At 49.7% G+C, this 27,529-nt stretch overlaps 1 protein-coding gene across 1 annotated transcript; it reads right to left on the bottom strand.

Moving 5' to 3' along the window:
• Window positions 1-206: 206 nt before the first annotated feature.
• Window positions 207-27,246, bottom strand: LOC149334050 (membrane metallo-endopeptidase-like 1). Its single transcript, XM_089557847.1, has 5 exons — window positions 27,227-27,246; window positions 22,755-23,808; window positions 4,317-4,748; window positions 2,493-2,675; window positions 207-395 (listed from the first exon to the last, which is right to left on the bottom strand). The coding sequence occupies exons 1-5, from the start codon at window positions 27,244-27,246 to the stop codon at window positions 207-209; spliced, it is 1,878 nt and encodes a 625-aa protein (XP_089413973.1).
• Between the last annotated feature and the right edge of the window lie 283 nt (window positions 27,247-27,529).

Here is a 27,529-nt window from a genome sequence, read left to right as displayed (position 1 = left end):
CCCATTTAAAAAAACTAATTATGCTTTCAGGAAGATTAGAATGAATTTGTATGCAGAGCTCTAACACAGCAGAAGTGACGAATCTTACAAATGACATTAAAAAAAAAACTTCACACGCGCAAAAACTCGTCAATACTAAAATAAACCGCGCAATCTATGTGCGGTTCAATAGAACAATCCGTGCACTGATTGGCTGCAAGCAGGGGTCAGTCGAAGAAAGTGCACTGTTTCCCAGGGTTCATCCTGGAGCCAGCGGGACACTGGAAGGCTTCAGCGAAGGGCGCAAAGTTCATCACCGCCTTATTGCAGTCGCCGCCGTAAAGGTTGTTCTTCGCTTCCGTGGCGCAGCTAGTAAGGCAGGCAGTGATGAAGAACACCTTGGCTTCGCTCAGCTCCTGCGAGTGACAACGCGCGGCAGTTGCAAGTTGTTACACACGTGAAACTGAGCTCGGAGGAAACAAAAGCAGTCTTTGAGGTGAACGACTACGAACTGAGTTTCCGACAACTCCAGTCGGCTGCGAGGCAAATATTACGCAGGCACATGCTTGAAGTTATCATGGGAACCTACAAACAATGGTGCCACTGCTGCAAGGAAAACGATGGTTGTTTTGTATAATCAATTGCACACATATACGGGATCTTAGGATAACTTCAAATATCAGCGCATACGCATTGTTGTGAGAGGCGGCAATTTTCATATTTCTGATAGGCGGAAAAATTTTGTGCGCATCGGTTCGATTCAAGCGGCTGATAATGCGGTGATAGAGTTCGTTGTGACACGACAGTTTGCAACCTTCGAGACTTCAATTCATGCTCATGGAACGGACGCTGAGCTTAAATTGAATGAAACAACTAAAACGGATGTTTGTTGACATGTTCCACAGGTTTTGCATTTTTGCAGTAAACATTTTCAACCAACTAATTAATAAAAGGTCCGCTTCTATTCGTGTTAGTATTTTAAGGATTGGCTAGCTCTGTAAATCCTTGCGAAAGTACTCAAGTTGAAATGTCACCGTCCTGCGTTGTAGGATTTCACTCCAGCGGATGAGTCAACCGAAATACGCTTTATGCTGACATAAGGGATAATCAGGCAATGTCCGGCGTCGCGTTAGTTCAATCAACAATTTCAAGTTTGTAGCAGAAATATTTTGCGCGGTTAAAAACGACAGCCATAGATTGCGCCAAGGGTCTGTGAACAGATATGATGTCACTGACACATCGAATGCGATTTCTGGTGGCAAAGCTAAGCAGAGAGTCGTGACCAGTAGAATATATTCTGTGGAGACCAGGATACCACTGCTTCAAGACGGACATGGTGAAGGAGCTCAGCAAAAATGGCCTGCCTGCTGCTTTGTGTTGTTCATGTATGCGCCTCGTTAGCAGCATGAATTACTATCGAGAGCCTAGCCAGCGATATGAGTTTTACGGCATTGTCCACAGGCGCCTCTGGAGGCATTCAAGTGAAAAGGCCTTACATAGGCGCCATGGCCAGAGCTCTCGTCCCCATGGAGGAGCAAGCTCAGATGACTTTATCGGCACCAAAACTGCGGCCAGATTACAACATACTCACACATACTCCCTCTCCAACATGCAGATCTGAAATTTTGTAACGCAGAGCTAATTAGGTTTAAAGTTTATGGGGATTACTGTCCCAAAGCGACCCAGGCTGTGAGGTATGCCGCATAGAAGGACACCAGAAATTTCGAACACCTCGGGCTCCTTAACATGCACTGACATTGCACAGTGCACAGGACATTAAAATTTCGCCTCCATGGAAACTCGACCGCTACGGCCGGGATCGAACGCGCGTCTTTCAGGTCAGCAGCCGATCGCACTAACCACTTAGAGGTCTGCTTTATTGATGCCATCGGGATGAGTGTAAATCTACAGTGAGTAACAGAGCTTCATACATTGCTATAAAATGAGTTAAAACAAGAAATCTGAAAGTAAATACGCAGCTAGGACTGTTGTACTGGCGCATTAAAGGATTATTTCGATGCTTATACTTTCGCAACTTAATCATAAAAAAAAATTCTTCGAAGCAAGTAAATCCAAGCACTGGAATGTTCTGAAAGGGCCTTTTAGATGACGGCTGGAGGCCGCGTGATAAATCAAATGGTGTCTGGAAGGTGCATACATCAAAGGAAGGTTCCAAGGTCGTTTTGTCCGTGGCCGCAAGGTGACCCATTATAAACTTTCTACCCCGACTCCTGTAAGTGCTTTTATCTCGGTTACGCCATTTTATAACAATATTATTCTTAAAATATCGAAGAAGAGAGACATTTACTTCTATCTGCGATGGTTATATAGCGACCTAACGCCACTAGCGGATAATTTCATTATCATTTTCGAAATTAACTATCGAAGGGCGGATGCTTACCTAGCTCTTTTAAATGAGTCTCCTTCACCTACTTTTCACACTCGGTCTTAGCAAGGTAAAAGCGTGAGCAAATTTACATTGAGTGAACAGAAAAGATCTTTCGGCCGCTTACGTCAGTGAGCTGGAGTTCATTCTTTTCGGCGTGTTGCTGAAAGGCTGCGAACGCAACCTCCATCGCCGGCACTTCAGGGAATACGCTGGCGTTATAGCGCAGACAGCCCCGTTCACGTTGCCGGAATCTAGGTTTGACGGCCTCGCTTAGCCAGGAGGGTACAATGTAGCCCAGTGGGTTCACCTGGAAAATAACCAATGAGCTTGACCACTTCGGTCATTTGGTGCAACACTATGAAAGACATAATGAATTGAACACTAGAAGATGTCATTTTTAGTTGCGAAATGTAGCGCAACTCATGCACTTGATTATAAAAGAAACTGACGTGGATATAAAGGATAACCATAAACTTACAATTACATTCAATACAACGCCACAATGCCTAAGAAGCCGTTTCAAGTGCAACACAAGATTACAAAGTAGTGCTTCGGATTCAGTGCAGATGGGCGATGTGTTTATGCAGGACGAGTGCGGCAGTCCACAAGCGTAGTTGTCAGTTGCCGTTAGCTTTGTAGCTTGCACGCAATGCACACGGACGAAAGGCCATGGCGCCCTCCACTAATTTTGCTCGTTGTAGAGGCAGAGTCCCCATCAGAAATACACATCCCAAGGTGTTCTGCTTGTAAGCTGTTTACCGGGGCTCCCTAGCATATCTAGCCGTCCAAATCTATCGGGATTGAGGACGCGATGCCATTCCTCTTTCGAGAGGTTACGGTCGTTGAGGACGTATAAAGTGGGATGCAGGAGGCCCCAGAAGCAAGCCACTCGGGCCATATACTTTTGACAAGAGTGCACGTCAAACTTCTACAGAAGTGGCGAAGAAAAATTTTTTCGTCTTAACACAGCACCAACTCCAAAGAAGCAAAGCTTAATCTCATTCGGTTAGGGCAAACAACAAGCGCTACAAATTACAGTGTGCATGTAGGAGAAACTTTAATATGAGAAAATTCAGAATTACGTGAGGTAACTACACACTGCGGTGAAGTCCACCAGGCGGAGAATCAAGAAGTGGACAACAAGGATGTGGCACGAGGGAACTTTATCAGAGTTTGGCTGCGGTGGTCAGCACAGTCACCGTTTTGTAACCTTTTTCAACTAATTACTTGTTTTCTTGCTTGCGTTCGGTATGCCCCGCCTGTGATAATGAAAACAGCGTTCCATGTCACTTGAAATCTATGAACCTTGGCATCACAATCAAGAGAAATTATTAATATTGCAGCAATATCATAAAATCGAAAAAAGAATTGCTAGCCCTTTCTTTTCCTGGGTATGCGCAAAAATTAGAAACATGCTTATACGAGACAAGTGCGCCAATTTTTCATTTCTCTCACTTCCAACCTGACATTTCAGCCCCAGTATTAGTTTTAGCAAAGCTGGACGGAATAAATACTCTCGGTTGTCTATATCGATTGTATTAAGGTCTCTCAGCAATGCCATGCCAACAATCTTTCACTGACATTGCACCGGTTCTTGAGCATAGCCAGTTGGAAAACAATTCGCCCACAACAGTGTCTTGTCGTCCACAGGAAACAGCACATGTCCTCTAAGAAGAAACGTTACCGCGAATCAGTGCGCATCGGACAGTAACGACCAGAGCGAACTGTTAGCCCGTTCCACCACCGAGGTATTGCAACGCTTTTTTCCATAAGTGATGCTGAAGTAAAAGGCAGACTGTCATTTACTTGCTCAGGGCGGGCTGTACTTCCCAGAGCCTACCTAGTTTTCCATTCTCATACCACTGGATACGCGATAAAAGCTGTTATCTATATTGTCCACTACTCATAAGGCGCTCTTCGCCCGAGCGCCACTTCTTTGCGTCCTTACTTTGACACCCTCGCGGTCCACCGATCCGACCAGTTCCCGGGCATAAAAGTAGCCGAGACCGCCGTGTATCATGGCGTTGGTGCCATCCGGGTAGAAAAGGGGCGGTGCCAGGGCGCCCAGCGACAAAGCCAGCTGATTCAGCACCGGCACGTATTCGATGTACGGCTGAGCGCTGCTCAGACGCAGCCGCTGCTCCTCGACTCCCGCCTCGGACCCGAAGAGGCTATGGATGTTGCGTCGGGCGTCAATCGAGAGGTGCGCGAATGAGGAGGCATTCTCGCTGAAGTTGGCGTAGGCCTCCTCGATGCCTTCCACTGTGATGTACTTTTCGGTCGGCCACAGCAGGGTGCGCACGTTCTTCAGCTTCTCGACAGCGACGCCGATGGTCTGGTTGTCCATCCACGAGGCAGCGGTAATTTTTTGGATGGCCATCTACAATACGAAGGAGACAGACCCGCACTTTTCCTCAGAAAATGTCGGTAACAAAAATATTTACAGAATGAACGTGAATCGGGACGGCATCGCATTCTGTGCCGAGGGTTTACAATGCTTTTCTCGGGCTGGCAAACGCTACACCTCACAAGACCCCTTACAAGGGAGGCCATCTTATAAAGATTCTGCAAGTCATCGGCTTACAAAACAATTGCAAAATTTTCCTCCTTTTCTCGCGCTTTCTTGTCCATGAAGGCTCTCGTCGAAATATTTTCTATGCGTTTGGAAAGAGCGATCTCGCCACCCTCCAGCAGAGTTGCAGCGCACTTATAGCGGGTAATTTCATCTAAATTTTTTGATGGGGCCCTTTGGTGATCCAAAGTGTGATGAGGCAAAAGCCATTACCGCAACGGTCTCCAACGTCGTTACGCTAGACTAGGAGAACTGCATATGTGATGGTAGGAACTCGGCGTAGCATAGTGGTTAGCACGCTCGGCTTTAAAAAGGAAGGATGTTAGGTCGATTCTCACCGTGCACAAGGTTTTTCCTGGTTAATGACTAGCTATAGTCAGGACTTGTGACTGTTATAGACTAATTATGACTTTCACTTCTGATGTAACTGACGGACGGACGGCGGACAGAGTCATGGTCGCGAGTATGAGTCACTAAAGGCTTTCATCTTAATATTTGCTCATTGCACTGCAGTGTCAACTGTCAGGTGGTGCTCAGAAAAAAGAAATTTCGGTTTTCCCCATGGCGCGTACTACCGAATATATTTTCATTGGGAAGGACTGACTGCTTCACAATAATATCAGGGATGTACAAACACTGTGTGTTGTACATCTGGTGATTTTCTACTGGAAGCTATGAGGGTAATAAGTTTAAAGGCATCCCAAGTGAGGGTGGCTGACTGCCATTCAAGCTACAGTTCTCAAATTTTATCATTTCCTTGCAGAGCTCTGTGGTGGATTTGCTATTTACTCTGAACGAATACAATCATTTCTGTCCTCAAAATCACCGTACAAAAATTGCGGACAAATGCTTCATTGTTCATTCTAAGAATCCTGCAGCTGGAATTTTCGTCAATAACAGCACAGAAAATGCTATTCCGTTTCTACTGTACGTTGCTGGAACCATCGGCACACGTGCAGTCGTTGATAATCTTTAATTACTCCCTCGTGCTATATTAGTTTTCCTGGAGTAAGAAAAACTAAATAAGTTAAGTTAGGTGAAAAGTAAACTGGCTGATGAATGTGTTGGTGCGGCATAGAACAGAGCAGAGCACAGCGCTTGCAGGCGGCAGTTCTCTGCCACGTTTACTATTGCCACCTAGCATTGCCAGGTGGCGCATAGCTGCTGACGACGACGAAGAAGGGCTCGCGCCGTGTGGAATCTGTCGCCCTTGCTGCCCCAGCTTGCGTGGCCTTGTCTGTCTTCGCACTTGTTATTAGAGCCCCCCTTCGTCAACAAGTACGTTACAGTTTGGTGGAGGTGCTGGGTACCCGTGAGCCCATGCAAGAGACCCCTCCAGGCAGCCGTCGCGCCAGCCCTGTACCACTCGACACCCCGGTACACCGCTTCAGTCAGAGGATCCAGGGACTGCCTTCGGAGGTCCACAACGATGGAAAAGGTGCTGCAACAACGTTCTGCGACCTACGACCGGCCCGTGCATGCTGCTGCTGTCACCGCATCGTTTGCTACCTCCGGGAGCCACCCTGACGATCTGCGTGAACTTATTCGCACCATCGTGCGTGAAGAGGTCCTGAAATTTTGCAGCCCTTCGCAGCCAGCGCTAGGTTCGATTTCTGCTCTTGTTCGCGAGGAAGTGCAACAGGCGTTCAGGGCTCCTGCTGTCGAAACACCTCCCCTACCAGGAGAATGCCACCGCCCCACCTATGCTGAAATTGCGAGGCGCCCGGCTGCGGTTTCGCCACCACCGTTTCCGGTAACGCCTCCTGAGCCGCGGTCCTCAGTGCCACCAGTGCAGTATTTCGACGATCGCCGAGCGCCCTTGCGGAAGGCCGATGTCTGGCGCACACCTGATAACCGGCCACTCTGCTTTCACTGCGGAGAACCAGGACATCTCTACCGTAACTGCTCTTATCGACGTCTCGGTCTGCAGGGCTTTCGAGCCGATTCACCCAGACCCCGGTTTGGCCATCGGCCCCCTGCCATTGAAGATTTCCTAGCGGAACAGCGAATTTCAGCCCGCACGCCGCATCAGCCGCGCTCATCGTCTCCGAGGCGATCTTCCCCGAACCCCCACAGCTCCTCGCGAGCACCACAGGGTCGCTCGCCCAGCCCTCGTCGGGAAAACTGAGACCGGCGACCTTCGGGGGCGAGGTCGCTGGGAGTCGCTGCGCTGAAGACCTCCCGTCGCCTCCGCTACGTTCCGACCGTGAACAGATGGCACCGTCATCCGACCTAGACAGCCCCGTTTCTTTGGACATACCTGTTCTTCTCGACGGTCACAGAATCAGTGCATTAGTGGACACCGGGGCCGACTATTCAATTATCAGTGATAAATTGGCGACTCTTCTGAAAAAAGTGCTTACTCCATGTTCTGTGGTGCATCTTCGTACAGCCGGTGGTCATCTCGTTACCCCAAAGGGCATTTGCACGGCTCGCGTTCAGATTCATGGATCTACGTTCGTCATCAGTTGTGTAGTTCTGTGCAATTGCTCCCGCGATCTCATTATCGGCATTGACTTTCTGCGGGAGTATGGTGCTGTGATCGACCTCCGCCACCGAATCATCAGCTTTTCGACCAGTCAAGCCACCCACCTCGCCGACTCTTGCCACCGCAGTGCCGCCCTTCGAGTTTCTGCTGACAGTGTCACGTTGCCGCCACGGAGCAGTGTTTTGGTTGAAGTCGCCTGCAACGACTTGCATGACGCAGAAGCAGTCGCCGAGGCTAACTGTTCACTCCTGCTTACTCAAGGCATCTGTGCCGCTCGCAGTCTACTAACGCTTCGTAGTGGCCGATCTGCGGTGCTGGTCACAAATTTTTCTAATGAATACCGACATCTTTTTGCAGGAACCGCTATTGCTTCTGCCGAACCTTTTATCGATACTCCTGTTTGTTTCGCTTCCGCGGCAGCCGGCATTGGCGAGACCCATCTGGACGCCTGGCACGCTGGAGCTTACGGCTCCAGGAATTTGACATCACTATTGTCTACAAGTCCGGCCGCAGACACGAAGATGCCGACACACTGTCGCGTGCACCAGTTGATCCTGGCGACGCAGCGCCCGATGACGACAGCGGATTCCTTGGTACGCTCACCGCCTCCGACCTGCTGACCCGGCAGAGGGCGGACTCGGAACTTCGCCCTCTCATTGACGGCCTTGAAGGTAGCGATACGGCTATACCTCGCCACTTCTCTCGACGTCTTGGCTCCTTCTGTTTGCGGCAAGGCCTCTTGTACAAGAGGAACTCGAGAGGCAACGATAGACCTTACCTTCTGGTCATTCCAGCCGATCTCCGAGGTGACGTTCTTTTCGCCTGCCACGATGAGCCCACATCTGGCCACTTGGGTTTTTCACGTACGCTCGCCAGAGTGCGGAACATGTACTACTGGCCTGGACTTTCTGATGATGTCAAACGCTACGTTAAAAGCTGCCGAGAATGCCAGCGCCGGAAAACGCCACCACTTAAGCCGGCGGGTTTTCTCAAGCCCGTTACAGCCCCTCGCGCTCCGTTCGACCAGATCGGTATGGACCTCCTCGGCCCTGTCCCTTTGTCGCAGGCCGGCAATAAGTGGATCATAGTTGCTACCGACTATTTGACTCGCTACGCCGAGACCAAGGCGATCCCTCGTGGCACAGCTTCCGAAGTCGCGGAGTTTTTCATGCACAACATCGTCTTGCGACACGGCGCCCCATCGCACGTCATTACAGACAGGGGGACGGCGTTTACAGCGCAGCTAATCGACCACATCTTTCGGCTGAGCTGCACAACGCACCGCAAGGCCACAGCCTACCATCCGCAGAGCAATGGCTTGACCGAAAGATTGAACAGGACCCTTTCGGACATGTTGTCCATGTACGTAGATGTCCAGCACAAAACTTGGGATGAGGTCCTGCCGTATGTCACCTTCGCCTATAACACCGCCCTGCAGGAAACTACGCGCTTTACACCGTTCCGCCTTGTGTACGGACGTGAAGTTCAGAGCATGCTTGATGCCATGCTCCCGTGCCCAGAGGATGACCAACTCGACCCAGACGCCCAACAATTTGCCCAACGTGCTGAAGAAGCCCGTCAGCTGGCCCGCGTGCACATCGCGCAACAGCAGAGCACCGACGCGCGCCGTTACAACCTTCGCCACCGACAGGTTGACTACAAACCCGGTGACCAAGTCTGGGTATGGACTCCTGTCCGTCGCCAAGGCTTGTGCGAGAAACTGCTCTGCCGCTATTTTGGCCCTTACAGAGTGATCCGGCGTGTGAGTGACGTAAACTATGAAGTGGTTCCGGACGGTGTTGCGCAACCCCGACGCCGACAGCCCAGCTCTGACATTGTGCACGTTGTACGGCTTAAACCGTACTATACTCGGTGACGCAGACGTGTTGATGTCTTGGAACGGTTCACTTGCGGAACTTTGCTCGTTTTTTGTTTATTTTTTTGTTACGTCGACAGCGCTCTTTTTTCATAAGGGGGGGAATAATGCCACCTAGCATTGCCAGGTGGCGCATAGCTGCTGACGACGACGAAGAAGGGCTCGCGCCGTGTGGAATCTGTCGCCCTTGCTGCCCCAGCTTGCGTGGACTTGTCTGTCTTCGCACTTGTTATTAGAGCCCCCTTCGTCAACAAGTACGTTACACTATTGACTAACTAGCCCAAGACCAAACTGTAAGTCAGGGGTGACACAAGAATATAATTGCGTGACACGATCGCTGCTAGGAACATTTGTCCCGACTCTGCGGTTTTGGAAGAAAGAACTCTCACACCCCAATCAATCAATCATTTTATTTCTGCCTCAAAAAAGTGACAGAGGAGCTGCAGAAAACGCTGTCATAGACAGCTTGACTGAGCCGCAGCCCCCATTATACCGGGCACCAGTGACAGGCGACGAGAAAAAAATAACAAAGAAAACAAAAGAAAACAATTCAGAGAAAAACACATTAACACCAAAAAAATCTTACCTCTAGTTTGTACATGTGGGCAATTTACATGTTCATCCAAACATCAATACATAAGTATCTGTCAGCAGTACAACAAAAGCACAATGAATCAAACATACAAATTAAACAAAACAAAAAAACACCTCTTAGTGCAGTTTAAAGAAAGAAAAAATCATTTTGTAACACAGTCTATGTATAAGCAACGCAGCTCACGATTAGTACAGGTAGACAAGTTGAAATTGGCAGATTTGTATGTGTTTAGAAGAGAAGGAAGTCTATATTGCAGGCGCTGTTTACCGGTATTTATGCGTTGTGTGGGCACCAACCAGGTTTCAGGCTCTCTAAAAGGGTAACTCGCTTCTTTTTCTTTCAAATTTGCCAGACGTCGAATATAACTTATGTTATTTTTGGTTTCTAGTTTAAAACGCACACTCAGTCGATATTGATATAAATCAAAGATTTTGATTATGCCAGTTTCACGAAAAAACGCTTTGCTGGGTGTTCCATAGTCCGCATTAAAGACGTAGCGAACAACATGAATTTTTTGTAATGATGAATACGTTGCAGTCCCCCATACAAGCTGGCAGTAGTTAATGTGGGCACAGAACAGTGTGTTATAGAGAAGTAGTTTAATTGATTTAGGAAGATAGTATCTAATGCAGCCAATCGTGCCTGTTACCCTGGCTAACTGCCGGACAACATGATTTGTGTGATCTTCCCAAGACATGTGCGAAGAAAACACTACACCTAGGCATTTGAAGTGATCAACTATTTCTATTTCTCTCGAGTTAAAGGTAATACTATCGTGTGGGGTGATCGGTTTGTTTCTTGGTCGAAAGATTACAGCTTTAGTCTTTTTTTCATTCACGCGCATATAGTTTGATTGTGACCATCTTTCCAGTGTGATCATTGTTGTGTTGCACATTTGTATTAGGTCATGAATGTTACTTCCGGAGAAAAAAATGCTAGTATCATCGGCATATATGATAAACCTGACATTTGGGTTAATGTTCACAATATCATTAAGGTAAATGTTGAAAAGTAGGGGCCCAAGTATGCTTCCCTGTGGGACACCAGAATAAATTTCTTTTATTTCTGAATTTGTATTATCTATGTTGACAGTTTGTTTCCTTTTTGACAGGTAACATTTTATTAGTTCTGCAGCCTGGCCCCGAATTCCGTAGTGCCATAGCTTCTCTAGAAGTAACTTATGATTAACCAAGTCAAATGCTTTTGAGAAGTCTATGAATATTCCTATTACGAGCTCTTTGTGTTCAAACTGTGTCAGAATATATTATTTTTGCTCTAAGAGTGCTAGTTCAGTCGACTTGTTTTTCCGGAATCCAAACTGATATGGTGTGAGCAAGTTGTATTTATCTCAAAATTTATTCAGTCTAGAGTGTAGAATTTTCTCCAATGCTTTAGAGAAAACAGGCAGTACAGAGATGGGTCTATAATTACCCAAGCCATTTCGGTCTCCTTTTTTAAATAAAACAGTTATTTTGGCAATCTGCATTTTTTCTGGGAATACTGATGTAGCTAAACAAACATTAAAAATATGTGCCACAGCTGGAGCTATAATATAGGCTACATATTTTATGGGCTTTATCTGAATGTCGTCAATATCTCGACTACTGCTATTTTTTAGGCTGAGTATGACTGATGCTACTTCATCCGTCGTGACAGGTTCAAGAAATATTGTATTATCGTTATGAAAGTCCTATTAAAGACCTATTAAAATTATTTCAGAAAAAAATTGCCCGAAGCAAGAGAACTTCCTTATATTTAGATATTTAACTAGGCGCAACGCACAGCATAGAGCAAAAACACGCAAGAAGAAGTGTGCACATCGATTAAGCCGGAATAAAGAAATTCAGGAATTCATTTCATATGTTTAACTAGGAGCAGCGCACAGCATAGAGTTAAGCAAGCACAAGTGCGGACATCTTATAAGCAGGGATAAAAAAATACAAGAATTCACCTTATAAACATCAGACCGAGTCAGTTAAAAATTACCTAACGTACATGTGAGATGAGCCAACAGCCACAGAAACCAAGGAGCACATGGTGATTTACGTACATGGTGATTTACGTATGGAATATTACAGTGATGAGCATAATGAAGGCGAGACAGCCATCCAGGGCATATCTTAAGGATAAAAACTGATATCTAATTTCCGAGCGTAGCCCATGAATCAGGACTCATTCTACTGATCAACAAGCAATTTGACAACAGAACAGGAGATGCAGGGTGCACAAACTAAGAAAAGACTAATTAGGGTCACTCCCCTATCTTTCTAAGAAAGCCGTGAGGTGGTAATTACTTTCTGTCCTTAGCTCCTTCCGAACACCTGCATACACGTTTTGGGAGTAGTGCACGTTAAATATCCCCAGGTAGTAGAAATTATTCCGGAGACCTCCAGTACTGCACCTCTTTCTCTCATCTTTCACTCCCACCTTCCTCCCTTCCCTTACGGCGCGGTTCAGGTGTCCGCCGAGATATGTGAGACAGATATACTGCGCCATTTCCTTTCCTCAAAAAACCAATTTACCAATTCATTTTTCTCCTTTTCAAGCTTTCACCCATTCCCTTTTTCCTTTCACATCTTTTTGATCCTCCCCCTCCATTGTTTGCATTGGTGCTTTACAGTATTGAAGTACATCACGCATGCTTTAAAAGCTGCGTGTTTAGAATGCCGTAGTGCACTCGAAAAAAGCTGGTGCTCCAGATGAAACGCCGTGAATTATATCCTGCTATGTTTTTCAATTTATTGTGATATTCTCATATATTTTTGATTATAGTTATAGCATAAACCATGGCGCGGCGAAGATTCAGATCGTGGGCTTTCTTAACTTCAGGGGCAACTCAAGCCCCACGTTAAGCGTCTGGCGGGATTGCGGTAATGGGTTCCTTCTGTGGCCTGGGCTGCACTTTGCATATTACTTCGCAAAGACGCGCATTCTTTATTTTACACTCACAAGTCACGCGAAGTTCTAACAGCACCCCTGATTCAATGCTGGGCGGCCAAGCGCTGCTTCCCTGGACGGGCGGGTCGGCGTTCCTGGCCTGGTGTGCAGACGCGTGTGCGTATGGGCTCCGGCCATTTCTCCTATCTTGACCGACTTTTGACCTTCCGCCGACTTTTATTGTGTCTCCCGAAGTTCACGAAGGTGCTCGGCACCTGCCCAGCCCAATTTCGGGACCGGCACTCCGTTTTTGTGACCTGCATGGACACTTGTTTCCACCGAGCCCAGCGCCAGCCTCGCTAAGCCTACCGCCGGTGGCGATAGGCTCTGCTTCGCAGCCGGGCCCAGTGCTTCGCCAAGCATGGACATCGTCACCGTGGAGGGGGAGGATCTAGCCTCTCAAGATTATATACCCACGGACTGGACCTACGTAGCCCGCTGCTACGAACGCGGCTCCACCGCTTCTTCATCGAAACGCACTCCCAAGCCACCGCTGACGGAGACGCCTTCCGCGTCCGCCCAGCATACCGCGTCCCAGCAGCTACCTCCCTCCACGTCACGTAAGCTACCTCGAGGTGCACCGTCACTGCCACGTCTCCCTCTTGAAGACTTTAAAGTCATCATTCGCCCTCGCGGGGGCCTCAATCTGCGTGCCTGGGGCGAGAACGCTCTTCGCAGAGCAATCACCTCAAGCCTTCATTTGACTTACTCCGATACCGCAGAGGGCCGCCTTCGGGTGAATTTAGTTCACAACACCCTCACCTTTAGCAACCCGAACCGGGACCGCGCCATCACTTACACGAAGCTACAGAAAATCATCCTGGGTCCGACAAGCTACCCAGTCGCCACCTATTTGGCCCCACCAGGCGCATACGTCCGAGGTATCATTCACCACCAATACGTGGATGAGACCCAGGAGGAAATCATGGAGTACTTGATACCCCAGAATCCAGAACACTGCATTCTCTACGCCCGCCGTTTAGGCAAGACCCAATCTATTGTCATCACTTTCGCAGGGACAAAGGTCCCCCGCCAAGTCTCTTACGCAGGAAGTGCTGTGCGCTGCTACATCTTCAAGAACAAAGTGGAAGCCTGCCTTAACTGTCGCAAAACGGGACACCGAGAGGACGTTTGCCCGTCTCCCAAGCTCTCAGCAAAGCGGAAAGTTGGGCAAGTTGGATAACGTTCATGATGTAAAAAATAGCGCACAGGGAACACACGGGACGGAGAGTAAACGACGCAGACAAGCGCTATTCTTGTCTGCGCTTGTCTGCTTGTGCGCTTGTGCGCTTGTAGCACTTGTCTGCGTCGTTTACTTTCCGTCCCGTGTATTCCCTGTGCGTGTCCCGTGTGTTCCCCATCATCCCAAGCTCTCCAAGTGTCCTGACTGCGGAGTTTGCGACCCTGACGAAACCCATGAATGCACCCCCACTTGTATAGTTTGTTCTGGTCCTCACCAGACCGGTTCCTCCAAATGTAAACGCCGCTACAAAGTGCCTGCTGCCGTACTGAAACGCCAGCTACAAGCTGACTCAGACAGTGCCTCCACCTCCCATCGTTCCCGATCCCGGACCCGTCGCCAAGGGTCTGGAAACACCTCGGCCAAAATGGATTCTAACCGCTCCTCCTCCTCTTACCGGCGCTCCAGCCGGAATCGCTCCCAGTCCTTCCCACCCCTGGACTCCAAGTCGTCTCCTCACCGAGAGCCCTCCACGAAAAACCAGGTGAGCTGAGCAGCTGCGGCTTCTCACTCTCAGCAATCTCAGTCTCGTGATTCAGAGCTGCAAGCCCTGCGCGACGAGATAACAGCCCTTAAAGCTAGCAATCATAGACTCCAACAAGAAAACGCTTCTTTAAAGCGTCCACCCTTTGCACCGGATCCACCACCTCAAACAAATGCCACTCTACCACATCAACCTGTTCCTACCATCTCACCTCAGGCGCCCTCATCTACTCCCCCGCAACCCGAAGATACTACCTCTAGTCCTCCCTCTAAGCGGAAAGCTACCTCCCGCTCAGAACGCTACGTTAATTTTGCCGACCTCGAGGATTTTGAGGCTCGCCTAGAGGAAAAATTAGAGGCTAAAATTGATGCTAAGCTCGAAGCGAAATTTGCTGAGTTCTCCCATCAAATCCAACAGCAAATGCTCCAGTTCTAACAACAAATGCAGCAGCAAATCCAACAACAACTTAACATCCTCATGCAACAGATCCAAACACGCGTCACAGGCCTTGAAGCTAGGGGAGACACAACGGCCGCCCTCCACACGACGCGCGGTAAACCATACGGTCGCTTGCCGCACGCTCCCACCACCCAACCCATCTTAGCTTCACCCACACTTCACCATGGTGCCCCGCCACCTACTTAATGTGTGGCAATGGAACTGCAGGGGGTTTCGCCGCAAGCGAGGCAACCTGCAGCAGTATGTCCAAAATTCCGACATCCCCCCTGATATCATCGCCCTTCAGGAAACTCATGGCCCCAGTGAAACTACCTGGCTATAAACCATACTCCCCCCTAGATGTCACCACTCCCGACACAGCTATTTTGGTTCAACGCAACCTGACGGCCGTCCAACACTCCTTAGACGACGTTGGGGTAGACTGCGTCTTGCTCGAACTACTCCCTCGTAAAAGGGGCGAACAAAGCCTCTTCATTCTTAACCTTTATAGCCCTCCAAAAGACAGAAGACGCGATTTCACCACCCTTCTTTCCCGGGTCAACAGGCTCGCGCACCATTCCGGTCTCCTCATTGTAGGAGATTTCAATGCACACCACCCCGCTTGGGGTTACCGCACCGCCAACCGAAAGGGTAACACTCTGTGGTTGCGAGCACAGGAGCTGGGCTTCACCCTTGCTACTGACCCTCACACCCCCACCCGCGTAGGAAACAGCGTGTCTGTTGACACTTCACCTGATCTGACATTCTGCAAAAACGTACGGTTCGATCAGTGGCTCAACACTGGGAATACCCTCGGCAGCGACCACTATCTCCTCGCGACCACCCTCAGCATGTCCCCGTTCCGCCGGAGAGGTCGCCCGACCCTAATCACGGATTGGGACAAGTTTCGTTCCCTACGTGCTCAGAACGCCCCTGCCCGGATTAATAACCTGGACGAGTGGATCTCCAAACTGCAGGCAGATGTCTCTGCTACTACTTAAGAGTCACCTATCACGGCTGATCAATTCAATACAGACAGCCGTCTCCTCCACCTATGGCAGGCCCGCGAAAGCCTGCAAAACCGTTGGAAAAAACAGCGCCACAATAGAACGCTTCGGCGTAGAGTAGCTCAGATAGACAAACAGATTGAGGCGCACACTATCGCACTGACTACCCAGCAATGGGGTCAAGTTTGTGACAACAAGCGTGGACAGCTCGGGCTAACTCGCACCTAGCACCTTCTCCGTTACCTTTTAGACCCAGACGGTTGCGAAACATCCCAACGAGACAGCATTTCCCGCATAGTCCATCAACACCCCGGCTCAGACCAGGATCTTCTCGATGAACTTCGTGTGCGCTATCTCAATACTACTTCCCCGGACCTTCTCCCCCCCTACATGGGCGGTGCCAACCCTGCCCTCGATCAGGAGATTTCGGAAGCTGAGCTAAGATTCGCTCTCACTCAGCTCCGTCCTAACTCTGCCCCGGGACCGGACGGCATTTCCAACAAAACTCTCCGTAATTTAGATGACCCGTCCATTGAGGCCCTCACTGCCTTTATGAATGATTGCTGGAGAGAGGGTAAAATCCCCGCAGCATGGGAACATGCACGCGTGACTTTCATACCGAAGCCAGGCAAACAACTAGCTCTCGAAAACCTCCGCCCCATCTCCCTCACTTCCTGTGCTGGGAAACTGATGGAGCACGTCATTCTCAACCGTCTCAATAATTACGTTGAAGATAACCATCTCCTACCTCACACCATGATTGGTTTCCGCTCAAATCTCTCTACGCAAGACATTATGCTCCAGCTCTCACGAGAGATACTGTGCCCCTCTACCAGAGCGGGCACAAAGGCTATTCTAGGGCTTGATTTAACTAAAGCATTTGACAGCGTCTCGCACGAAGCTATTCTCACTAACCTCTCCCTATTAAATCCAGGTCACCGTACCTACGAGTATATACGTACTTTCCTCTCTGGTCGTACAGCTGAACTTAGCTTTGGCTCTCCCCTCTCAGACCCTATAATCCTCGGTAGCAATGGTACCCCCCAGGGATCCGTTCTCTCCCCATTTCTTTTCAATGTCGCCTTGCTCACGCTACCTTCTAAATTAGACGCTATCCCCCGGCTATCCCATACCTTATACGCAGACGACATTACCCTCTGGGTTTCAACAGGCAACGATGCTGAGGTCGAATCCGCACTTCAACAAGCGGTCGATGTCATTGAGCGCCATGTAGCCGCAGCCGACCTCTCGTGCTCCCCTCAGAAGTCCGAGCTGCTGCACATCCGAGGTCAACCCGGCCTCCACGGCCATCCTCCCATCTGCATTACTGCTAGTGGTCAGCCATACGCGAAGTATCCACCATTAGGGTATTGGGGCTCCTCATCCAGAGCAATCGGAAAAACACCGACACTCTAGCTAAACTTACAGTCTCTGTATCGCAGACCATTCGTCTAATTCGTCGCATTGCTAATAAACATAGAGGCATGCGAGAGGCCGACCTCCGACGTCTTGTTCAGGGGTTTGTTATCAGTCGCCTCACATATAACCTCCCTTACCTCTACCTTAGCTGCCAGGAACAGGACCGCGTTGACTGCCTTATTCGACAGGCATACAAGGCGGCTCTTCATCTCCCCCACCGGACCCCCACGTATAAAATACTGGAATTAGGGGTCTACAACACTGTGACGGAGCTCTCGGAAGCTCATCTCACTTCTCAGTACGAGCGTCTCACTCACACCTCCACGGGACGTCACATACTCGACAAGCTTGGAATATGCTTCTAAACAACCGCACCCGACAGGGTCCAGCTTCCACACCATATCCACAGTAACCTTATCGTTTCCCCTCTTCCTAAAAATATGCACCCAGAGTATCATGTCGCTCGCCGCAAGCACAGGGCTAAGTCTTTGCACAAAAAGTATTTAACAGATCACACAGCAGTCTATGTCGACGCCGCCGAATACCCCGACCGCGAAGCTTTTTCGCTTGCGGTTGTAAACTACTGTGGACGGCCGCTAGTTGCGTGCTCCATTCCCGTCAGATCGCCTGAAGAGGCCGAGGAGGCGGCCATAGCCTTGGCGATGGTCTCCACCTCTGCAGAAACCATCCTCAGCGACTCTTAATCTGCGATTCGTAATTTCGCCAAAGGCCGGGTCTCCCCTGTCACCCTCTCTCTCCTCCACTCCACCAAACTTCAACTCCGCCCGATCCAATTGATCTGGGTCCCTGCGCACTCATCGCATCAAGGGAACGAGGCGGCCCACAATTATGCCCGAGGATTCGTCGACCGGGATGTGGTGTCGCCCGTCCTGCGGACGGCGAGGGAACGTATGGTTACATTTCATGACATAACCATGCACTACCGCTTAGGTAGACTTCTATATCCCCCCGCACATAGTTCTCTCACCAAACCCCAAGAAGTTGCGTGGAGGCAACTCCAAACAAATACTTTCCCCAACCCCGCGATATATGCCCGCATATACCCTGGGGTATACTCCCCTTCCTGTCAACTGTGTGGCCAACATGCCACTCTATTCCACATACTCTGGGCTTGCCCTCGGGACTCCCCCCCTCGAGGCTTGCAGCTCTCGAATCCAGACCAGTGGGAGGCCGCATTGCTCAGTTCCGACTCGGACACACAGATCCGAGTTGTGACAAGAGCCCTAGAAGTCGCCGAACGCCACGGGCTCATGGCCACTTGATGGGGCTGTAACCCCACACCGCCAGATACATTTGTTGACGGAAATAAAGTTTATCCTCCTCCTCCTCCCTGGACGGGCGGGTGGCTGCTTCAAACAAAGCCACAGGTTGGGCTCGTAACAGCTACGCTGCTCTCCTCGAGCAAGCTCTCGCAACCATTCATTATTATTACCTGCCACGATGGGCAGTTTGCACACAGCGCGATAGGAATGCTGTAACGAGATCACAAGGTCACGTCATCTTTGTCTCTTGACAATTAATTCATTTATTTATGCTCAATTTTATGCAACATCTCCCTTGCGAGCCTTTTACCTCAAGGGCCGCGCAGCTCTAGCGAAGGCACCCTGACACCCATGCAACCCGCGAATACCCAATCTTCAACAAACGCCGACATTCGTCGAAAGAGGGGCGTGCAGAGGAAATGCGTACGCAAAAATGCGCCATCTTCGACACATGCATCAAGGAGGCCTTAGCAGACGCCTGTGGAAAGTGATGGGATCTACTCGTCGGCGTTTTTGGCGCAGGTGCGGAGACAGACGTAAGTAGAGGTCAATAAAGGAATACCTCGACCGTGGCACTATTGTATCGTGGGTAGCTGAAAACTTGACAAAAATAAAGAACTATGGCGCAGCGTCAACTACGAAAACGATTCAATTTTGGGAAGGAATAAGAAAGGAAAAAGGTTATAAGGATCAACGTAGAAGTAGAGGTAAACAGTCCACCATCTTAGCGCCGCTAAGGAATGGGCGCGGCACTACAGGAATGTGACTAGCTGACGCGCCCTGGCCCCTCACGACGGAGGTTCAGCGAGAGATCGTCGGTATTGCGGGAAAACGCAGCACTATGTGCGGTGCAGCAGCTAGCCGGAGCCGTCATCTGCGAGCAAGTGCGTGACCATCTGCGTGTTTGTAGTGACGATACCGTGGCCAGCGCATGCCGCTCGCTCGCCGCGGTGGCCACCATCCCCGCCCTGCAGCTGCATCGGCTCCAAAGAGTGGCTTCCCTGGGCTCTTCGACCACAGCGGAGCTACTGGGCCTTCGGCTGGGCTTGGAGCTGGTGCTCACCCCTACTCCGCCGCCGCCCAGGTGTGTTCTGCTGTGCGATTCCGATTTACGTGTCACCCTTAGCCGACTGCAGACACCCGCCCGTGCACCTCGTTGCTGTGCGCGTTACGCGGGCACATTGAGCGTGTCGCGGAGCGTAGATTTAGTAAGGGTATATGTTGGGCTTGTTGGTTCATAACTGAAAGGTGAAAAACGTAGCGCAAAGAGACGAGGACACAGAAAGACGGACAACACACGGCGCTAACTTCCAACAATGGTTTATTTCAGAAAGAAAGGTGGTTTTATAACGACATCACTTTGCGCTACGTTTTTCACCTTTCAGTAGATATAGTATTCGTGTGCAGTGCGTGCACGGCACTGCGGCAACGAGTACGCCGACATGCGCGCCACCGCCGCACATCAGCTTCCTCCCAGCGACGAAACACTCGCCCTGGAAAGCGTGCATGCGGTGATCTACGACCACCTCCGTCAGCAACACCCGTACCCTCGAATCGCGCGAGGGGAGCGCATTTCTGTCGTCCGCACGCGCCGATTGTCGCGCATCCCATGCACGATCTTTATCCGAGTGCGCTTCGGCTGAGTGTGGCCCGGTGAGAGACGGGTGCGCTACGGACTTTCGCCGAGTGACGCGTGCGGTGACTGCGGCGCGGTGGAGACGTTGGAGCACATGCTCCTTCACTGTACCGCTTCTGCAGTTCCGCATCAGGAGATGCTCGCGGCCTACAGGGTGCTGGGAATCATCCCAGAAAGTCTGGAGGTGCTACTGTGGCCGCGCGGCAGTATGCGCACCCGTGACACAACAATTGTGAGCCTCTGTGCGTTCATCGAGCAGGAGGGCTTGACTTCCCGCTTGCTTTTTGCCCGGTAGTACACGCGCGACATGAATGCACCATTGGTGCTACCTCGGACGGTATAAAGGGTCGGGTGTCCCACTCCGGCCGCTAGTGCAGTGTGCCGTGCGCGCGACTAGTCCGATACAGGACGCTAAGAGCGCGGCTATGTACATGCAGTGTATTTCACCTTTTGTAATTGATTCTACAGAGTGGCCGCTCGAGCGCACTTCCTTCCGGACAAAGCCTGGGCATTTGCGCACGAGTGGCGCGAACTTGATTACTTATGGGTTTTTTTAAATTGTGTACAAAGCTCTCCCCTCTCCTGTCTTGCTATCGCTCCCCTATATATTTCTCCTCGCTATCCTTTCCCTTTCCGTTGAACGTGTAACGGCTGGAGCTCGGGTGCCTACGATATAAGATAGGATATGCCGTGGCCGGCAGCATTATTTTCCTCAACTTTCTCTTTTTTAATTAAACCACTGACAACACCCACCTTGAGAGCTGTGAATCGCACCTGACTCACAGATTTCACAGTCTCAAGCGGCATCAACGGAACCGTAAACCGGCTATCATGGCTATCACGGCTATCAAAAATAATTATCTCCTAGATGTTGGGAGTAGAGACTGACAGAAAGGGCGACAGAAAGCATAGGAAGCATTGCTTGCGACGTTATTTCTTGTTTTTTTTATGTCACTCCTCATCTGTCAAGTTTTTATTGTTAGTGTTGTTTTTCCGCCTTTTTTATTTTTATATTATATTGTATTCTATTGCACTGTATTGTACCGCATTTTTCCTCTTTTTTGCCACTTTTTATTGTCATATTCGCTGTTATGCCTCTCTTCTCTTCACACAGTGATGAAATGCCATGGTGTTCGGTGCTCACCCACGCGCAGTGGAAAATTACATTTGTTTAACCTTGAATAGTCCTGCAGTTCCTGGAGTTCCCCAGTATGCAGTATAAGTTTAGGGTTCCTCATTCGCACAAAACTATGCACCAATTCTGCGCAGTTATTAACAGAAAGGCGGTAGCCTATTATGTAAACTGCTGTACCGATCAGTTGTTGTTGTTAGCTGCAGACAAAAATTGATGCGATACATTTTAAATCGCATACAGCTTAATATACCACCAGTCAGCTACAATCATAAACAGGAAAATGAACTCAGCAGTGCAACAGTCTCTACATTTCGATGTTTGTTGTCTACACGTATTTTTTCAAGTGTTCGGTAGGCTCAGATGGTAAACACAAACTACTCGTAAAATCTACACTAATAAGGAAAAAGTGAACAGAAAAAATCTAGATTTCATTTAAAAGGATTCTAGAGGTTTGTGCTGCAAAAAAAATCTCTGTCTCTCCCGTAACCGAGAGTAGAGTAAGCATGAAATGTTTACGGGCCTAATGTCATCTCGGTGGACACCCGAACCGCACCGTACAGGAAGGGAGGAACGCCACCACCCGTTCAGCGCGATGCCTTGCCATTTAAACGCAAGGTTTTTTGAGGAAAGGAAATGGCGCAGTAATTGTCTGCCATCTCGGTGGACACCCGAACCGCACCGTAATGGAAGGGAGGAACGCCACCACCCGTTCGGCACGATGCCTTGCCCTTTGAACGTAGCGCTTCTCCCCCGGGCCCCTGTGCGCCTGCGCGGCTTTGCTTCGATGCGCGAAGCCCCTAAGAGATCACGTATGACAACGAAGTGTATCGTGGCATTTATGTGTTTTTTGCACGCGTTATTAGAAATCGGAAATTATAATTCCGTGCATTATCAAACGCACAGCGACTGATATCTTGATAAACATTGAGAAGGCACTGGCAGCAGTTTTTTTTGTGACTCCTTTGGAGACCAACCGGCGCTTGCATGCCGGTCGCGTAGGAGGGCTTAGAGAGTCTCGTTAAATCTCGTTAAGTCTCGTACGGTGCCCGGATGTTCTCGTTTCAGAGCCCGAATGACTGGAATTCAGTGCCCGGATGAGTGGATTTCAGTGCCCGGATGATGGCTCTCGGTCTCGGCGTGACGTCACCACACTGCCGACAACGGGGGCTAAAAGCATTTCATGCTTAATACAGAGCACTTTTCCAACATGGCGACAATCGTACAAGATCAGCTAATAAATAACGTAGTACTTTCCAAGTAAAAGGTATTTGCTTACCTCTAAAATGCCGGACAGGTGAGCGTCGACCAGGACTCTCCTTTCCCTGGGGAAGTAGGAGGCGATAGTCATGGCGGCCACGAGCAGCTTGTAGTTGGCCTCCACCTGCGACGCGCAATAGCGAATTCGCGCCTCTTCCGCACGAGTCTTATCGCCGTGCATGATTTCCAGTGTGGCTGCTGGGTTTGCCATGATGCCGTATGTCCAAACAAAGAGCCATGCAAGGTGACGGCGCACGAGGCGGTCTTTGAACTTGCTGAAAATATCGCTGATGCCTCTTAGCAGAGCGAGATCACTGAAGAGAATCCAGTCGTCCAGTGTCAAGGGCGGGTGAATTTTCAGCACAGAGTTCAAAGCACGCCTCACTTCCTCGGGACTATCGGTCTGCGAATGCTTCTCCCAATCGCGCAGCGTGAATTGACCAGGAGTTCGAGGCTTGGACGTCCCAGGCCGTATAAGGAGGTCGAAAACATACTCCAGCATGTTGTAGGACTGCGCGATATCCGCCGTTACAGGATCGCTGTCGGTGGCGTTGGCGAAAAGCCTGAAGAGGGCTCCGTAAACGTAGTCGTGTTTGGTTCTTGGTACGTTTTTGAAGATAGCCCTCCAGACGGTCATCCTGTTGCTGTGCGAAAAGAAGATGCGCCGCTTTGGATATGCTGGAGTGCTGGGGAGAAACCTCATTTTGAACCAAAGATTCACGCTCCAGTTCAAAGCCAGGTCGAATAGGACATCAAGGGGCGACCCGCCTTCTTCCGACTGCTCCGGCCACACGAGACCCCGGGCGCGCATGAAGTCCTGAACGTCGTCGACTTGCGACCCCGATTGAGTCATGCAGCTGTTGAACATGGCGGCCGCTTTCCTCCCCGCGGGCAGCTTGTCTACGCCGTCTTGCAGCAGTGCTGAAAACTTGTTCTGCCACTGGCTCACCATGTCAGATAGCGCAGATGTGGAGTAGTCAGAAAACTTGCGTTCCCTCCAGTTGCCGCAGACGTGGGCCCCAAAGTCGTCGCACGGGTCCACGGTGAGATCTAGTTGGCCTTCTATGACATCCCTGCAGAAAGACGACTGATTCTATTTTTAACGCAGGACGTGCCGCAGCTGTGGAACACCGATCTTAAAACATAGAGGCCTCTACGAGGATCCAGCTAGTACCAATTTCTATCCTCTGGTGCTAACAAAGACAAATAATTCTTAATGCCCTGAATTGGATAGTTTTTTTTTACTGTCCTGTCAACCTTGTTTTTTGTGCTTAAACCTGAATTTCTGGAGATTTAAAAATCTTCACGTGACTTCTTAGCGTTCCTAAATGCGCCTGATGAAACGAATACGGTTGAGAAGAAAGCTTGGATGGGAAGGACACATACTGCAATGACTATTGCACCCATGGGCTAAAAATGCACAGGTCCGAATAATGGTTGCGAAAAAATGTAGATACTTAGTTTATTGACAGTTGTGACGCGGCAGAATATTTGCGATGAAGCTGCTGCAATTTGAAAGCATCGCACAGCAAATTTTTGGCAGTCCAGTGTGCTGCGTCCACCCATCGCACACCCACCTGAGACCCCTGTCGTTTGTTTCCCAATGCTCGGGGTATGCTTGACAGTGAAGGACTTGGACGCGCGGATAGATGTTTGGACGTTCATCGTTCATAATTAACGATCTGTGTGTTTTAAGCACAGCAGAGGTAAGTTATAACGGCCGAAGCTATAACGAATTCTCTCATTACGAAAAATTGTGGCGTTCTATCATATTATGTATGAGGGCAATGGCCATTCCTCTCAGATGCAACAAGCAACTTTGGCCACACCACGCGGGTGTCCGAAATGACGAGGCGCCGAAAAACTTTTGTCGTAAAGTTTAAGAAGTGGCGCTTCCAGAAAGCGCGGAGATGGATGAGCGCCTCTTAGGCCTGGCGACAACGAACTGGGAAGAACATTCCCCTGCTTAAAAAAGATGTATGATGCAATAAATTCATACAGTTTATCGTACCATTATCATAGACTTATCATGCAAACCATAGAAAAATATCATACAAATGCCATTAATTTCTGTACAATCATACAGTCATCACAGAGATATCATAGAAAATCATACAAATTGTTTGATATATCATTCAGATTGTTTGATATTCTATGATAAAGCCTCTATGAGGTTATTGCATCATAAAACTTTTTCAGCAGGGTTGGTCCAAAAACAGAAATAAAAAGTTACATTGAAACAGATCGGCCAGGCGCTCGCCGATCAATTGGAAGCGAAATCATTGCTCGCCTGCTCTCAGGCTGCGCAAATCATCCTAAGTGGCACAACAAACGCAGTGTGCGTGAGATAAGGCCATCGCCAAAAGCGAAAGTACTCCAAGCTTCTGTTCTGTTCTCCTGTAATCCAGGTTATAGTGCTGAGGGACCGTGAGTCATGTTCGGGTTAAATAAATTGTCCATTTAGCATTGCTCTTCTTGATTTCAGCTCGGATATCATCTTGGTATCCCGAAATGTTTCACCAGTGCGACTTTTCTTTTAGTTTGGTCAGACGTTATGACGATCTCCACAGCGTCGTTTTAGGCACCAAGCGCTCGTAGCTCTCATTCTCGCTTGCTGAGGGCGAAGACTTCCTGAACTAGTAGCCTAAGATAGGCGCGAATCTGACGCCGAATTTGAGGGCCAACTTATCCGATATACTCCTGAAGTTTTTCCATGTTGTGTCAGGAGTCACTACTGTCCGGAAATGACGGGGTTGCCGTGGAGCGCCAAAACTAGATCTGCGACATTGGGGGCGTCTAGGGCAGAACTGCCCGTGCCCGGCTTGCGCCCCGGGCACGCGCTGCCCCACATTATTTTCATCTCCTGTCGCACTGCGTAGCTGGCACCAAGGTATCAGCTGCTTGTTCTGAACTGAGCGCCACCGCGTTGCAGCGTCGCTGGGCGCTAAAATGAAGTAGAGCTGCCCGTGCCCGGAGCGTATACCGGGCATGCACAGTTCGGCCCTAGAAGCCTGTGATATCGCACCTCTAGTTTTGGCGCTCCTCGTCAACTCCGAGATTTCCGGATAGGGGTGATTCCGGACAGAGAAATGTCCGACGCCAGCAACCTACCATCCTCGGGCAACCTTCCGCCTGACAGTACCTCGCGCATACGGCACGTTGAGCGAGGTAGCGTCGCATAAATCCGCTTATGATCCGCGCCTTCCAATCGAACTTCTTGGAGGCATTCCAGATTTGTCCCGTAATCACGCATCAACGTTGCGCGCTCTATGTTACAGTTGACAAAAAGTATAGGGCCTCAATGTTGCATTCTGGTGCTACATGTTTTCTTTTCCGTATGCTCACCTTTTATGCCCTGCGACGGGTTTTCATTTTCTCGCAATGCAGCCATCTGATGCGAATGTCCTCTTTGAGGATATGGCTTGCTTATTCTAACAAAACAGTCCTTGGTTACCAGTAGTGCTTTCCCGCCTGTCGCGTTTGCCGTAATCTTCCCGCAGCAGCCTAAAATTTTTAGATAACTCACAAAAAAAGATATTAAGAAAATTTAACTTTATGTGCCTAGTAAGTCTATTCAAAAAACGACGAAACAAAGGCTACAGCCGTGATAATTGACCGCAGTTGGATAGCAAAATCTTTGCTACTTCCTCCACTCGATTACCATACGCGAATACTGTTGCGTAACGGCAAGCCGATGAAGAGAGAACGACAGGAAAGACAGCTATGCCACAATTTAATGGCCGTGGGTCTAGAACGGGCTCTCCGTGCCGCGCCACTGCCCACTTTGTCGTCTTCTAGTCCGTGGACACTACCGGGTGTCACCTACCGATCGTCGAGATCGCGCTATCTCGAAGAATGGCAGTCACGACGAAACAGAAGTGACGATGGTCGTGACACGAGGAATGAATCCCCCACCGTGGGTATGTGCCATTAAGCCTTAGGACATCATCATCATCAACAGAGAAGAGAAGAAGATGATGGGCTTGCCGTCGTGATTAAAGAGATGAGATGATCGGATGAGCACTGGCCCACAAAGCTTCCGGCACACAGGCAACCTTGAGCCGAAGGCCGAGGAGCATGGGCGCACCAAACGGCATGGGCGGAGCGACTGTGTGCTCATGTGTCTTGGATCGGTTGGATCGCTTGGCGCCCGATCAGTAGGATCAGTTTCGTCGTGTCTTGTGGTAGGGGCGGTGGACGGGTCCAGGGCAAACGACGAGGTCGGCTCTGATCAGGCGGGGTGGGGCACAGCCGAGTGGTGCGGACCAGGAACACAAGGCTGACGACCACGGCAGACACAGCACATTGAAGCTCCAGGACAAGTATGGCGATGATTACCCCACACGTCCCACCAAATGTTACGCGATGGTAAGGGGATGAAGAGTGAACGACATGAAAGGTGGCTATGGCACGATTTAGTTGCGGTGGGCCTAGGGCGAGGGCTCCGTGCCGCGCAACTGTCCATGGCAATGCAATCTAGCTACTGCTTACCTGTGGAACCTGCAGGACATGGTTTCACAGTGCGTATGTGCCCTTGCAGGTACCCAGGGGAATAGGAGGAGGAAGATCACAGCAGCACCGACCAGGATGGCAAAAACAAGCATAATCGGGAACCCCCTCGCCTGCAGTGACTCCGAGCGGAGCAGCCGACTGGAACGACTGGAACCGGCCGTGCGCTCCTGCGAGAAGCATGTTGGCAAATTTCGCGATCTAATGGTACCACCGATTAAGCAAATCCGAAAGTTGGGCTAGTTGCTGAACGTTCATGATGCAAAATAGAGCGCAACAGATAAA

This window comes from Amblyomma mixtum, chromosome 8 (assembly GCF_055824585.1).
Source record: "Amblyomma mixtum isolate Tamu chromosome 8, ASM5582458v1, whole genome shotgun sequence".
Lineage (NCBI taxonomy): Eukaryota > Metazoa > Arthropoda > Arachnida > Ixodida > Ixodidae > Amblyomma > Amblyomma mixtum.
The sequence above is the reverse complement of the archived record's forward strand: the minus strand, read 5'-3'. Positions and strand labels throughout refer to the sequence as shown.